The following is a 17,211-nucleotide window of genomic DNA, read 5'->3' on the forward strand; positions in this document are numbered from 1 at the left end:
GCAACCCTGTTTCCTCTTTAAGACGGGAAGCAGCCCAGGTTCCAAAATGCAGTGTGGAAAAAGTCAACATTAATGTGTACTACCAGGACGGTGTGCTGACAGTACAGAGCCTTGTGGTGTTTAATGCTGGGGTCGACTGGCTAATGTTTGTCCAGTGATTTGTGAGCTTTTTCTTTTCTTTTTAAATGACTCTCTTTTACCAGTAAAGTGATTTGGAAAAAGTATCCTCTACGTGATAGAGGTGCAGGGCTGCTCCCATCCCTCGGTGGTCAGGTGCTTCAGCATTCTGCCTCAAATTCTAGGGCTGTCTTACTGTAAATGGGACTTCGGGACAGCACCTTGCCTTCCAAGGTAGAGGTGAATAGATCAGACTGCTCCCATGCTGTAAAAATGGAAGGGTAGACAAGACACGGCTCAGCACAGCCTTGTGTGTGGGGAGAGGATTGGCAGCAGCCATCCTATCAAACAGGATCAGCCTTAGTAATCACAGGGTCCTGTGTGGTCAAGTTGCATTCTATGCCCCCCCTTGACTTCAAATGAACCACCACTACCATGGTTGGTGTCTGCCCCTCTCTCAGACCCCCTTCCACCCCCCCCCCCCCAGTTTAGCATCTCCCCCTCTGACTCCTTCCCCTCCTCCCCACGTTCTGGCATCTCCCCCTCTCTGACCCACCCCCTCACTTTGTACCTTAGTGTCTCTCCCTAAGTCTCACCTGTGCTGTCGGGGGGGGGGGGGGGGTAATCCTGGAACCTTCCCTCTGTGGCACCCTGTCACCCTTCCTTCAGACCAGCCTTGCCACCAAATTCATGTGTCTGTGAAATTTAAGAGGAATTGCACATCTCCTGGCCCCTTCTTTCTCCATCATCTGCAATTCTCTGAGTGACCATGCTCCCCAACCCTGACAAATGTGAAGAGAAGGAACTAGGAAGACATGATTCTTGTGCCCAGAAGAAATACAGCAGTGATACAAAAGCAGGCAGGCAGGCAGGCAATACTATTCCCCCCCCCCCAACACACAAAAATAATGCTCTAGGAACTTTCTGGAAGCACACACATTGCTGGGACAACAGGCCTGCACAGAAACTGAATTAAGGAAAACAGTAATTATAATAAACAAATGTACATGGATTGTTCAGTCATCTAGAAAATAAAATTGGGTAAGACCCCCAGCAAGCCGGAACTGAGTCCCTTCTTCACAGTATCTGCCAAAAATAAAAAATTCTCCACACAAAACACACAAGAAGCAAAATGATTAAACGTTTCAAGACACTGCAATGATTTTCACCCCACAAATCATTACAGAACCTGAAATAAGATTTGTGCTTTTTGAAGTTATGGGGCTGAGGGAGCTGTGCTCTTGGCCTGGCGATTTTATAGACTTGTCCAATGGTCAAGGTTAGCAGCTGTGACTATTGGAGGGGAAGAGGAAAGAAGGACTGGATTGTCCAGGGCTAGATTTAAGATTTTGGCATCCAAAGGTGGGACTAGACAGGGGGGGGGGGGGGGGGGGTCAGTGCACCACAGTAGATCTCCTTTGAAGTGCGTAATCCTAAACCACAGTCCTCAACCCAGACCTCAGAACACACCCAGTTATTCCAATTTTTAGGATCTCCACACTGAATGCACCATAAAATAGATTAGCATAATTACCTCCATTGTATTCTAATGTCTCTCATGCACATTCATTTTGGATATGCAGAAGAAAACTGGCTGGCTACATGACAAGGATTGGGTGGAGATTCACCACCCTAAAGCAAGGGGGAGCAGGCTCTTCTTTGCTTGCGTAGTTGAGATCTTCAAAATATAGTGCCCTCTGCAGTTATCTTTATTGCATATCCTTAAATCTAGCCTGGGGTTGCCCCTTCTGTTCTCAGATTCCCCTGAAAACATACTTCTCCCTCTCCCCCCCCCCCCCACCCCATATCATCATCTTAGGATCAGATTGTGGGTTCCCTGCTGAGGCAGCATTGTTGGGGTAGGGAAGGCCAGTTCTGAGATGGCTCCAGGCCACCTCTGGGTGTAGTAACTGTGCTATAAAAGGAAAAGTTTAGACTGGGCTCAAATCTCCTGAGCTTGGCCCTCACAATGGTACTGCCAATGTGGTATCAAGAGCACAAATCTTTCCCAGTATATAAAGGATGAATCATGGTCCCCTCAGGATTCCCTCTCTTCTTTTGTGACATGTTCAGGGAAGCTCACACAAATGGGCTGGAAGAACTGCAAATGAATGCACAGACTTTAAATACTATACACATGCATACATCTTCCAAGGGATGGGAAAGAGACTTTTCATGCCTGAGGGAAGCCAGTTTAAAGCGTCCATGACCCCAGGCCAAGTAATCTCAGAATTGGTGTAAATTTCCAGGGGTAGATCCTGACTAGTTAAATTGTTTTAAATATCTATCCCTTTATTTTTAAATTTCCCAGTCCTCTAGCCATTTATCTGGTTCACTCCCAAAGTTAGCTAGCTAAGTACTTCTTTAATACTGACCACAAGCTGGTTGATATTCAAAATGATTTAACTGGCCAGAAACAGCCACTGACCAGTTAAATTGCTTGGTTTGGGCTATCCATTCATTGTCAGCGACACTTAACCAGTTATTACTGCTGACAATTAGCGGTTAGTACCTAAATGAAAACTGGCTATTCTGGGGGCGGAGTCAGCACTTGGCTGGTTAAGTGCTGATATTCACAGTTCTATCTTTGTAGCATCCCATGGCCAGTTAAGTTCTGAATAAAGCCTATGCACTATTGGTACAAATTCTGCTACTGCATCTGGGCAACTGTAGTGTCTTATTTTTTGGTATTAAGACCCAATACTAGAACAAGCTGCAGATCATACAGAACACAGCGGCAAGACTCATTTTCAAACTGAATAGATACACTAGCGTTTTGTCATACCTTGCTAAACTACATTGGTTACCCATAGCTGAAAGAATCGGGTTTAAAGCTGCCTGTTTAGTTTTTCAAATTCTACAAGGTGTTGCCTCGGAACTGTTGATTACTGTCTCATCTGTTTGTATCGTTCACTCCAACAGACTGAATGAACAATTGATCTTAGCCCCACTGTTTTATAAGGGAATCCAATTTCAGAAGATCTTCAACTCACTCTTCCTGATATTAGGAATCTCTTTGTGGAACTCGCTCCCTCTGGCCATTAGATTAAAGATTAACTACCTCAGTTTCCGGAAGAGGCTAAAAACTTTCCTCTTTCCAAAGACTGCCACATAACAAGCACAACTACTTTATGGCCCTTGACTACCTACAGGACTATCGAAGGAAACACCTTACTACTCTCACACTCTCTAATGTTATATAACATTGTATTCAACCAATGTCCTACCTATAACATTGAACCCAACCTTTGTCCCACTTATGGTGTAAACCATACTGAACCCTGAATAGGGGATATTAAGAGGTATATAAGATCTGAATTGAATTGAATATCGCCTTTAACCGGTTATGTGTTAGCCAGCGCCGCATAAACTGGGCATTCAGTGCCAAAGTGTGGGCATGGCTCATCATTGAATATCCATGAATAACGTTGGTGGCGGTCAGCAAAATTCTCACTGCTGGTGGCTGAATATTTACCCCAAGGATTTCAGTTTTTTTATTTTTCTAGCATATATTCTGCCCTCCCTAGTCAACAAAGGGCAGCCCAAAGTATCTTAGACTCGAGTCTTTCATTATGGTTACAAAACTAGTCCAAAAGTTGCTTTCCTGTGGTCAGTGTTAGAAGTTGGAAAAATAAATAAAACCCTAAAACAACTATAATATTACTGAGTTTCTTCGGATCCTTCTAGTAGGCTCCAAAGGTCTGGCAAGGGATAATCTTCTTGTGGAGAGTGCAGGGTTTCTATAGAAACTTTATCGCAGCTACAAGCCAATTTTCTGTTCAAACCAAAGTACCCCAAGCAGAAATGTTGCAAGGATCACTATGCTGATGAGAATAGGCTGGGATATTGTGGAAGTCCCTCAGAGAATCAGCCTGCAGGGTGCTAGAACTAAGCTTATGGTACTGAGAAGACTAGTGTCTGATGCCTGCCGGCCTCATGTAATCCTGTATTTATACTGGCCTGCAATAATACAGCATTGCATGCTTTCCCATATAAATACATTCAGTTATTGTAATTAATATGTATGAGTGCAGTTAAAGTCTTTGGGTGCATGCCGTCAGCTTAATTTAGAGGCGAGTGTTCCAGCGCTGCTGCCAAGAATTGATTAGCTGTTGTGAGACTGGAGGCGATTCTGTGATGTTATAGGCATTGCATGAGAATATGATGAACATTCTGCTGTTGGAAATGTATTTTCATAATATAATTTTGTGTTTGGGAGGGGGGGGGGGGTTGATGTGTGTGTGCTTGATTTATCATTATGCCAGGAGCACTGTTTTCTGAAGGGGTTTTTGCCCATTCTCTGTAGCTAGTTACTGGGATATGGTCTTCTGGTGCTTGTGTTGGTCTGCTACAACTAGGGTCAGAGGTAGCCCACTGGCCACTCACGAACCACCCACACTGCTGTTACACAAGTTCTGTGCACAAATCCTTTCATTCCTGAGCATGCAAACACTAACCCATCCCCAATTCTACAGGCCCTTGGGCAGACTTGGTGGGCAAGATATCTACTAGGAATAACGTCAACCAGACCTGTCAGTGTGGCTCTTGAAAATTGTACCTAGCCCAGGGTTTTTCAAATATGTTGGGAGGGGGGGGGGGGGGTATTCAGACTGGCTTTGTGGTTCTCAGGACAGGTTTAGGAAGCTCCAATAGTTAACAACAGCATCTATTACACCATTGAAACAGGTGGGGGGGGGGGGGGGGGGTCCATGGCCAGATACAGGCCATAGTTTTTCTCCTCCATTACAATTTGGCTCTAACAAGCTAAGAAAATCAGGTTAAAATGACACACACATTTGTTTTTCTGGGTAATTCTGCTATGTGCATTCATCTGGTTGTTGCTCTAAAAAGGGCTGGTGTTAGGGGGTGGGCAAACAAGCCAGTTGTCCTGGGCTTTCATGCCGCAGGAGGCCCCAAGCTTGCCTCAAGCTGAAGGAGGCATACCGTGCAGGTGGGCTTTGGGGCCCCCCTCTCCAGTTTTGCCCCAGGCCCCTAAATGTCTAACACCAGCTCTAGCTCTAAATGTTTGTAGACATAGACCTATTTGCAGCCCTTGAGGATTTCAGCTGTGCACCTCCTGAATCACAAAGAAAATGAGGGATCTTGCCCCAATTTACACCAACTCAACTGATCGCACTCCAAGAACCAGCAACTCTGTCCTAAATGTTTTTTTCTGCAGTTCAAGGAATCTGATATGATACAGGAGTAAATTTAATGAACATGTACAGTTCTTGGGCTGCCGTGTTACATGTCCCCTACAGCTGTTATTGTGGAAACCTCTGCGGGGTGTATGAAATATAACTTCTCTGGCAGTGGACTTTTGGTTCATAAGCCCAAGGAAGAGCTGATGGAGGGAGGGATGGAGGGAGGGAGGCAGGGGCCGGTCTCTCCCCCAACATCTATGAAATGTGCTCATCACTAAGTTGGAAGAGGTATTCTGGGATACAAGATAGAGGGCACGGCTGTAGGTTATCGTTGTGGACAGGTTCCGCCTATCCTGCATTTACCCCAAGTATCTCTGGACTAGTGGTTCTTGCTATTTTTGGACCAACTGAGGTTGGAGCAACTGAGCCAATCTGTCTATGAAGGGGGGAGGGGTAAACCTAGGTCTGACTCAACCTCTGCCTTCTGAGTTTAAGTTGGTCCATAATTCTACAGGAAGGGAGATCCTGGCATTGCATTTGACCTGCAGATGGAAAGCACTCCAACCAAGGAGATAGAGAAAAGGGATTAGAGAAAGCAAGCCATCATTCTAGTGGATGAATTTCATCATACATTTTCTCAAGAGACCCCACCCCCACCCCTTGTGCTGTTGGCTACAGAAGCAGGTAGCTTCAGCTCTAGGGAGGAGGGGGTTGTCAAAAATGAATTTTTAATAAAATGTTTTCAGCCTATTCATCCTTCAAAAATCCCCCCTTTCCAGGAGCAAGCTGTCTGCTCTCCCTTTTCACTATAAAATGAAGAATTTGCTGGAATAGTGCACTGGCTGAGGGAGAATTACCACCAGTGAATGACCTCTCACTCTCGCCCCCAAAAATAGTCCCCCCAGCTCTGTCCGATCCCTAAGGATCCCACGTGGCTCCAGGGTTTGCTTTGTTTTTTCCATATAGATAAATTTATTTATATAGAATCTGTTAATTAGTAAGTGCATACCCCTTGCTCAGGATGCTCTCTGGTCTGTATTAGAGCTACAAAAATGAGCTCTTTCATTTAAACGTGGGAGTCCGCTCCGTGCCGTACTTGAGCAGGAGGCTGAAGTCTGTAAGTCCACACTGCCCACTCATGGCTGTGGTAGCCCGATGTTGGCTGGCCATGTGCCTGAGATACAGGGGGTCCACAGGCCGGGGAGCACTGTCCATGCTGTTGAATGTATGATTTCTCTTGATGTGTGCTGGCCTTGCTGCATTGTTGCTGTTGAAATTCAACTTGTCGGGGTTCCAGTGCAGAGAGCTGGTGTAGTCCCTGTCGCTGGTGGGTGCAGAGACCACCCGCCGCCGGTCGGGACTGTCGTGTGGTGTGACAGGGAACTCGCCATAAGAGCTCCTTCCCAGGGTAACCCCAGGCCTGTGGTGTGACTGCCTGGGCCCCTCGCTGTGCTGTTGCCCACTGATGGTCATATAGTGCATGTCCACTGATGAGTCGCTGCCCTCATTCACCAGCTCCTGGTCCATCAGCATGGAGTGGCAGGAAATTGGGATAACTCTCCCACTGCTGCCAACATGATGACCTGAGTGGAGCAGGATCATGGATGACCCTGGATGGCACGAGGGGTCCCGGATAGAGGAGTTAATCAGATTGTGACTCTGCTCCCAGCTGCAGGTCTTGAAATTGTTAGGACAACGTTTTTGCTGCAAGGGTGTTTGCTCTGGGGTGGGTAGGACTCCAGAATCCAGGTCATGCTGACTGACTTTGATAAGAGCTTTGGGCCATCCGTTCTGCATCAAGGGCGCCAGCAGATTCTCAGGCTGATCTCTGGGTCTGCGCTCCGACATTCCACCCAGCCGACTGACGCTGACCACTGATTCGCTATGGGAAAGGATGTTTTCCTTGTCTTTTCGCCGGGCCATCTCTTTCCGGTCTCGGTGGCCAATGAACCAGCACACGCTGAAGCCAGAGATCACTGCACCAATCACAAAGGCAGCCACAGAAGAGATGACCAGCAGGTTCACAGATACAAGCCCATCTGGTTCCTCTACAAAGCTCTCAGTGACTGACCCTGCAGTAGAAAAAGAACAAAAGGAAAGAGGGTGTAGATGATTAATATCGAGATTATTGTTTTTCCCAGAGTTCCAAGTATGACTCCTAAAGTTTTCCTCAGAAATATTTCCTCAATTATTACTTTAAAAGGAGTGAAGCCTGTGAAAACTGGGATTACTTTAATCAGTGGGATCTGAATTAGAGACTTAAGTATATGTATTGTTAAATAACTTCTGGTTTTTAAAAGAGAAAGAATATCAGATGTATTATTTCTAACTAATATTGGACAATGAGTATGTTTTCAATGAAATGATTTGACTGAAGCCAACCAGATGATCAATGTGGAATAGTGAATTAGACGAGTAATATCTGGGGATAATCAGGTTAATACCACGTTTTTTTCTGTTTACTGTTTAATTGATCTCCTTGTCTTGTTTCACTCTCCCTATTTAGTGGTCTAAGGAAGAGAATAGAATTACCTGACTGAAATAATTCCTATATATTACTTTCTCTGTATTTCTGGCAAGTTGTTTTATCGCTTGTAAAAATTTAAATGGTTATAAATTTTAAAAAAAAAAAGGAAAGAGGGTGAGGAGGAGACTGCTATGTACTTTCTGGCTACGCTTCTTTGATTTTACCTTCCCTTATGTACACCTGAACCTCCAGGAGCTGCTGTGTCTATCACACATTTCTTTAAGGAGCAGATCTGATTCATCTGTGACAACACATCCACTCTAAAGCAACCAAATTCCTGAGTCAGTGTACATAGAGCCACAATATAACCCCCTCCACAATGTTCAGTCTGTGGCAGTCAGCAGTGTTAAAGCTGTTGACAGCTGCAGGCTGAATTAGATCTGGATATTCAATGCCAGGCCTAATCAGGACACTGGCACTGAATATCCATGTCGTGTGTGGCCACCGGAGTTTTATCCGGGGTTGGCCAATATTCAGACCGGTTGCTGGATAATAACTAAGTGGATAAAGTTAGGAGAGCCTTTGTGCTGTCTTAACTTTATCTGGGCATTTACCCAGCTAGCAGACTGAAAATCACCGCTAACCAGATACAAGTCATTGCTCTGCCTTGACTCCGCCTCTGGATGACCCTGGCACTAAGGAATAGCACTGTGGTGGTCAAAGCTGATAGTGCAGCTGAATATCTGGTTAGTGCCACCGATTATCAGCGACAATGTAACTGGACAGGATAAAGTTTTTAATATCTACCCCCTAACTGAAAACACAATGCTTTTAAAATTCTGTAATTAAAATAAATAAATAAAAATAAGTAAGTTCTACGTATTCACACAGATCATGGAAGGGAATGGAGACTGAGTTTCCTTCTTTTAATACAGTCTTGGCATGCACTAAAAAACTTTGGGGGAAGGGGTTAAAGAGCAGCAGTGACATTTCATCTGTGTCGACCCCTGGGCGACTGTGCTTGCAGAGGGCATATTACAGATACAAATTGTTAGAGTGTCTATTTCTGCATCTGGGCACAAAAACATTTCCCCTCTGGTTACTGCTATATATAAAGGAATAGCATCTTTTTCCCAATTTCTCATTTGGGATAGATAAGACGGAGGGTGGAGTGCATGGAGTCACCCATAACGTGGCGCCATACACCTGTGCAGCCACGCCCCGGTTGAGAGGGAGGGTGAGCTGCAATAGGCATAGAGCTCTGGTGGCCGAAGTGAGCTTTTCCACCAGGATGGGATCCCTGCTGGAAAGGGAAGTACCAAAGCCATGGGCTTAAAGCCCACAGGGTTACTGGGTGCACCCTCTTTGTCTCCAAGGACACAAATGAGAACAGCCTACCCTCCCACCCACCCCCTGATTTACTTATTGCTTCTTTTATTTTACGCATGTCGCAGCTTGGAGGGCGGGAATATCCGAGCCTGAGTGATTGAAGAAGCGCGAATTCATCAAGCTGTGGTTTGGTGCAGAGGGGTTCACTGCACCTGGGTTGGATGCACCTTGCTGCATGGCAGGTGCGTACTGAGTATAGCGTATAGCGCATTGGTCAGTCTTGCTTATAATGGCTGACTAGGTGCTTTATTTGTAGCTTCTAAGAGCATAAAGTGTGGCTCGGGTATCCTGTTTTGGTTGTTTGTAATAAATACAGTCATGTCTTCTAATAAAGCTGCGGCCAAGTTGTTCCCACTTAATTACAAAGTGAATGTGTTGTCATTTATTAATTTGGGTTTGATGAGCTAAGGAGCTAGGGCTGGGTGTCATGGCTGCCTATGTTATAGGTTATGATGCTCATTTTCAAAGAATCACCAAAAACAGCGAAGATGACACACAAAAATAAACTAATAAAAAAAAAAAATAATAAATATAAAACCTCAATACCAAAAAATGAAAAATAAAAAATAGCGAAAAATGAAAAAAGTAAAAAACAAAACAAGACGACACAAAAAATTAAAACTCAAAATTTTATTGAAAGGTGATATGACTCGGCACAGCAGTGTTTCAGCTCAACTGGCCTGCATCAGGAGTCTGTTTAAAACAAATAAGATTAAAGCAATATAAATATGCTAAACATCATAAATTGACAGTAAGTAGACAACCAACGAGCAAATACAGACAACTAATATACAATCTTGTACTATATTCAATCTGTCTGAAGTACCTTATAAATAACAGAAAAATATCTTTAATAAAAATTAATTTAAAAAATATATTAGATTAAACTTATTTAAATTATACAAACATTCTCACCTTATATATTACATTACACAAAACACCAAAAATATGAAATTCATTTTATACGCTCAATTTAAAATATAAAAGATAACCCCAACAACTTATACTTAATTTATAGACAATTTCAAAATATATACAAATAAACAATATCTCTGTGGAAATATTGATAAGCAGAAATGGAGAGGTGGAAATATTGATAACATTGAGAGAAGAACAACATTTCATTTACACAATGAACACGGTTTCTCCGTTAGGTTTGAATATAGAATTAGATTTGGTTCCGTTTTTGTGATCATTATAACATTCAGATATGTTATGGTTCCCCTTTTTGTGTCACCAGTCTCATATAACCTTACTTTGTAGTTTATCTGAAATACTATCCACCTTATAATTGAAAGAGAAAAACGCCTAGATTTCGACCCAAATCGGGAGATAGACGTTTATCTCACAAAAACGAATAAATCAGTATAATGGAAAGCCGATTTTGGACGTTTTCAACTGCACTCCATCGCGGAAGCGTACAAAGTTGACGGGGGCGTGTCGGAGGCGTGGCGAAGGTGGAACTGGGGCGTGGTTATCGGCCGAGGAGAAATGGGCGCCTTTCGCCGATAATGGAAAAAAAGTATGCGTTTGTAGCTAGAATTTAGGGCACTTTTCCTGGACCCTGTTTTTTCACGAATAAGGCCCCAAAAAGTGCCCTAAATGACCAGATTACCACCAGAGGGAATCGGGGATGACCTCCCCTGACTCCCCCAGTGGTCACTAACCCCCTCCCACCACAAAACATGATGTTTCACAACTTTTTATTTTCACCCTCAAATGTCATACCCACCTCCCTGGCAGCAGTATGCAGGTCCCTGGAGCAGTTGTTAGGGGGTGCAGTGGACTTCAGGCAGGTGGACCCAGGCCCATCCCCCCCTACCTGTTACAATTGTGCTGCTTAATGCTTAGTCGTCCAACCCCCCCCAAACCCACTGTACCCACATGTAGGTGCCCCCCTTCACCCCTTAGGGCTATAGTAATGGTGTAGACTTGTGGGCAGTGGGTTTTTGTTGGAATGTAATTGTATTTTACATGCATTGCCTGTCACCTATTATTTCTCTGTGATTACTCTGTGACCTCTGATGTGAATTACTTAGAGAGGTCACACAGCTATGCAACTTCCTGTGGGGGTCAGACACAGCACATGGAGCACATGGAGCTCATGATCTCTCCTAACCTGAGAGGATCTATGGTGGTGTGAGCATCCATTACCATCTGAGCACATGGAAGGAGCTGATAAGACAAATGTATAGTAATATGTATATATAAGCCTGTCTGATTATAATCTAACTACAAACTGTGAGTAAACAGATGTTTTGTTACTTCAACTTTAAAGTGACTCAGCAGTGAATTATTCAGGGGTGAATGAGAGAGAGATGAAGAAAGAAATTAACATTTCTAAAGCTGAAGCTGTGTGTACTAAAATCTGCTAATTATTTACTACAAATAATCCAACAAAAGGGTTACGGGCCCAGGGGCCAGGAATTGAAAAAGAAGAGAAATATTACCAGGCAGAAAAAAAAGCCACATTTTTCTCTTAAGTTTTAAAGGAAAGATTCAGTCTGTCTCTCTCTCCCCCCACACAGCAGACAGAAGGCTAAGAAAATGGCTGAGGGAGGAAATTCACCATTTTTCTATTCTCTCAAGGTGCCTAAATTAACTGAGTTTAATTATCGGCAGTGGGAACTAAGATTCATATGTCTCCTTCGAGCAAAAGGATTAAATATATGCTTAGACCAAGACAGAACAGCTGAAAATATGGCTGAATGGGACAATGCAAACTATTATGTGAAGTGCATGCTTTTGGAAGCTCTCTCAGAGAAACAAGCCATATTAGTGGAGGGAAAAGATACACCAAAGGACATTTTATATAAACTGAGAACTATGTATGCAACTACATATGCAAAGCAGCAACCAATTTGGCTGGCAGAGTTGAATGAAACCAAATTAAGGGATAAAAGTAAATGTAATGATCACATTATGCATCTTATGTCTTCATTTCAAAAGTTAGAACTTTCTGGAATTCCCATGTGTGATGCATTGAAAAGAGCATTTCTTTTTACCTCACTATCAAAGAAGTTTGATGTTTTTAGGTCTGTAAATGAGGCCATTGAAGGGCAATCTTTTGAACAGGCAACATCAAAACTAAGGCAGGAATGCATAATAAATGATTCTGAGGAGATGTGTTCTCAAAGTCAGTCAGAGAGAAATGAAACAAATTTCTTGGCAAAGAACAGAGGAAGGCGGAGCTATGGGAAAACTCCACCCAAGGGCAAGCTGATTTGCTACTCATGTGGAAAGGAGGGACATGTATCTAAATGGTGTAAGGAAACACAAAACACTCCCTCTAGCTCACCTAAGCCAATGGAACTAAAGAATTTTCAAACCAGGAAATGTATGAAGGACAAAGATAAACACAAGGGCTTTCTAATGGCAGAAAAATCTTTGACTATGGTAAATAATAATTCAAATGAAAGTACTTGGATTTTGGATTCAGGGAGCACATGCCATTTAACCAATTGTAAGAATTTCTTTCAGGAAATGTGTCCAGAGGAAGGTATTCTTAAAACTGCAAACGCAGGGACTGCTAAGATCCAAGCAAAAGGTATTGGATTCTTAAAATGCAAAGTGTCTAATGAAGTTAAAGAAATTCCTGTAAGTGATGTCTTGTATATTCCCCAAGCAGTTTGCAATATGCTTAGTGTATCTACATTAGATAAGAAGGGATTTGTGATTCATTTTGAAAACAGTAAGTGCACAATCTCTAAAAATGATGAAGTGTATGCTGAAGCTTTTATGCATAATGATGTTTATAAGCTGAACATTTCAGGTGAAGCCTCACATATGGCGCAAGTAAGGAAGAATGATGGTAAATGTAGTCTGGAAATCTGGCACAGCCGCCTGGGACATCGTGATTCTAAGGTGATCCAGGATCTTTACAGTAAGCAACTGGCCACCGGCATTCAGATAAGTGCAGATGCTGGTAAAATGGAGAAATGCATAGACTGTGTTACTCAAAAAGGTGTGAGACCCTCATTTCCTGCATACACAGGAAATAGGAGTAATAAAGTGCTGGACTTAATACACAGTGACTTATGTGGACCGTTTAATATCCCATCATTGGGAAATAACAGATTTGTGCTAATATTCTTGGATGATTTCTCTAGATATTGTGTGGCCTATTTGCTGAAAGAGAAAAGTCAAGTCACAGACATGCTGAAGAAATACGTAGCCATGGTGAGCAATAAATTTGAAAGAAAACCAAAGGTTCTTCAGACCGACAATGGTGGTGAGTTCACTTCACAAAGCATGCGCACATTTCTAGAACAAGAAGGCATTCAACATATCACAACAGTAGCTTATACACCAGAGCAAAATTCTGTTGCAGAGAGAAAATTTAGGTCAATTGTGGAAATGACCAGATGTATGCTGTCAGATAGCAATCTCCCTAAAAGACTATGGGGGGAAGCCATTCTCACAGCAGTGTACCTACAAAACAGAATGCCAACTAAAGGCGCTGAGCGCACACCACATGAGACATGGCATAGTAGGAAGCCAAACCTGTCACACATAAGAACATTTGGAAGTACAGCATATGCTCATGTACCAAAGCAAAGAAGGCATAAGCTGGATTCCACAACAGAAAGGGGCATTTTAGTTGGCTATGCTCCAGGACACAAAGGATATAGAATTTTGAATCTGAAAACTGGCATTGTTGGCATAAGACATGTTACATATTTTGATGAAAACAAAAGGGTTGATAAAGGCTGGATTATCCCAGATGAGCCTTATCATCCAGAATATGAAACTAGAACCATAATAGACATGCCAGTGTATATAAATGCCATACCAAGGCAGATGTCTGAAAGCAACTCACCTGTATCTAACGAGGAACAGGCAGAGGAAGCAGACACAGAAAGGATCATTGAAGAAGACAGTACAGTTGGAGAAGGGGAATCAATTGGAGAAGAACTCTCAGATTTAGAGGATGCGGAAAGGTCAGACCAACCTGTTGTCAGACGCTCATCCAGGGAAAATAAAGGTGTTCCACCCCCAAGACTGTCTTACCTAACAAAGTCAGCAGAAGCTCAAGAGCCCTTAACATGGGATGAGATTGAGAAAATGCCAGCAGAAGAAGCTGCTGAATGGCATAAAGCTGCACAAGAAGAAATTGATGCATTGGATAAAAATAATACTTGGATTCTTACAAAATTACCTCCTGGCAAGAAAGCTATAGGATGCAAATGGGTATTCAAGTTAAAAAGGAATGCACAAGGAAAAGTGGAAAGGTATAAAGCCAGATTAGTGGCAAAGGGATATCTTCAAAAATATGGAGAAGATTTTGATGAAGTGTTTGCACCTGTAGTGAAACACACGACAATCAGAACACTTCTGAGCATTGCAGTCTCAAAAGGCATGCAAGTCAAACACATTGATGTGAAAACAGCGTTTCTTCACGGAGATATAACTGAAGACTTGTACATGGAACAACCAACAGGTTTCATAAATACAAAACAAAGACAGCTAGTGTGTAAATTAAACAAAGGTCTTTATGGATTAAAGCAAAGTGCAAAATGTTGGAATGAAAAATTGCATGAAATATTGACAAATTTAGGATTTAAGCAAGGTGAAGCAGATAAATGCTTGTACACTAGGTGCACAAATGGACAATATGCATACATTTTAGCTTTTGTTGATGATCTGCTCATTGCAAGCAAAAGTGAGCAAGAGTACAAGGACATTGTAAAGTGTTTAAACCAGAATGTTGAGATAAAAGAACTTGGTAATGTGTCATACTATCTTGGTATAGAAATTGAGAAACAAAATGATGGTTCTTATCTTCTAAGCCAGAAGCAGAAAATAAATGAGCTTATTGAAAGTTTAGGTATGCAAGATGCCCAAGTTGTAAGCACTCCCATGATCACTGATTTTCTGAAGGATGAAACAGTAAGAGAACCTTTACCAGATAACATCCAATATAGATCAGCCATAGGTAAGCTTTTATATCTAGCTACCACATACAGGGCTGATATAGCAAATGCAGTAGGAATTTTGAGCAGAAGGGTCAGCTCACCTACCAAATCAGATTGGACTGCAGTTAAAAGGATGGTAAGGTATTTAAAGGGTACCATTGATTGTAAATTAAAGATTTCAGCCAATAGTAATCCAAAACTAATATGTTACTGTGATTCAGATTGGGCAGGGGATCATTCTAATTATAAATCCACAAGTGGATATGTGTTTATGTATGGAAATGTACAAATTTCATGGGCCAGTCATAAACAAAGTATTGTGAGTTTGTCTTCTACAGAAGCTGAATATGTGGCCGTATCGGAAGCGTGCAGAGAACTGATGTGGATTGAAAAACTTTTGCTGGATTTTGGAATAGCTGAAAAGAGACCAATCCAGATAATGGAAGATAATCAGAGCTGCATCCGACTGTCACAGAATGACAAGGTTCAGTCACGCACCAAGCACATCGCAACGAAATACCACAACGTGCGAGAGTTGGCGAAAGAAGGGGTCATCAGTCTACACTATTGTCACACCAGTGAGATGACAGCTGACATCATGACCAAACCGTTACCCAGAGAACATTTTGTGAATCTGCGTATAAAGCTTGGACTTTGTATGAATAAATAATTGCATGACAGTTATGCATGAGAAGGGGTTTGTTGGAATGTAATTGTATTTTACATGCATTGCCTGTCACCTATTATTTCTCTGTGATTACTCTGTGACCTCTGATGTGAATTACTTAGAGAGGTCACACAGCTATGCAACTTCCTGTGGGGGTCAGACACAGCACATGGAGCACATGGAGCTCATGATCTCTCCTAACCTGAGAGGATCTATGGTGGTGTGAGCATCCATTACCATCTGAGCACATGGAAGGAGCTGATAAGACAAATGTATAGTAATATGTATATATAAGCCTGTCTGATTATAATCTAACTACAAACTGTGAGTAAACAGATGTTTTGTTACTTCAACTTTAAAGTGACTCAGCAGTGAATTATTCAGGGGTGAATGAGAGAGAGATGAAGAAAGAAATTAACATTTCTAAAGCTGAAGCTGTGTGTACTAAAATCTGCTAATTATTTACTACAAATAATCCAACAGTTTTGAGGGGGATTTGGGGGGCTCAACACACAAGGGAAGGGTGCTATGCACCTGGGAGCTCTTTTACCTTTTTTTTTTGGTTTTGTAAAAGTGCCCCCTAGGGTGCCCGGTTGGTGTCCTGGCATGTGAGGGGGACCACTGCACTACGAATCCTGGCCCCTCCCACGAACAAATGCCTTGGATTTATTCGTTTTTGAGCTGGGCGCTTTCATTTTCCATTATCACTGAAAAACAAAAACACCCAGCTCACAAATTGTCGAATAAAACATGGACGTCTATTTTTTTTCGAAAATACGGTTCGGTCCGCCCCTTCACGGACCTGTTCTTGGAGATAAACGCCCATGGAGATAGACGTTTTCGTTCAATTATGCCCCTCTATATGACATATTTAATAAATTTTTGATATTTATATATTGTTTACATATCTTTTTCTCATGAATAGAAGTCAAAATTTCTTTTATACATTCAAATGAATATTTTTGATATAAAATTTACATATTTCAAATTATCATTGTTTTAGAAAATTACCCATAAGAATTATACAGAGGTCTCATTGCATTTTATAGACTAATTTTAAGTTGGAGTAAATTGAACAAGTAATAATTTACATATATATTTTTTAGAAATACGTATTTTTACATAGATTTCATATTTGTATCACATATTGCCAAATCATGATATATTTTTTACTTTTGTAGACATTTATTTTATTATTTTTCTTTTTTCACGTACATTCCACAAAAGATATTTTCATATTTAGGTTCATATAATTTTTATTTTATATCATTATAGTTTTTTCAAAAAAAATTTTTTCATCAAAAGCTGGTCACCTTTGTAGATATTTTTTAGATTGTACTTCGTATTATTTATTGGTCTACAATCCATTTACTAGAGTTGATGTTTCCAGTAACCATTAGTTGGTTTTTACAATTGAATTTTTTGTTTCATATTATATGGTATTTGTTAATTACATGTTGGTTCAAATAATCTCTTTTTATTTATAATCATTTTATAAATGTTCATACTGAA

General features: G+C 41.7%; 1 protein-coding gene across 4 annotated transcripts in view; it reads right to left on the reverse strand.

The window, feature by feature from the left end:
- Positions 1-693: 693 nt before the first annotated feature.
- SEMA6B (semaphorin 6B) overlaps positions 694-17,211 on the reverse strand; it is a 191,919-nt gene continuing 175,401 nt past the window's right edge. For 3 of the 4 annotated variants that reach the window (XM_030217965.1, XM_030217967.1, XM_030217966.1), the window contains exon 17: positions 694-7,333. In XM_030217965.1, the coding sequence (XP_030073825.1) occupies positions 6,324-7,333 (1,010 nt within the window). In that variant the 3' untranslated portion in view covers positions 694-6,323. Of the gene's footprint in view, positions 7,334-9,771; positions 9,811-17,211 lie in introns of those variants that run through there. The other variant, XM_030217968.1, reaches the window with a different exon arrangement.

The sequence above is a fragment of the Microcaecilia unicolor genome, chromosome 11 (assembly GCF_901765095.1).
Source record: "Microcaecilia unicolor chromosome 11, aMicUni1.1, whole genome shotgun sequence".
In the NCBI taxonomy this organism is placed as follows: domain Eukaryota; kingdom Metazoa; phylum Chordata; class Amphibia; order Gymnophiona; family Siphonopidae; genus Microcaecilia; species Microcaecilia unicolor.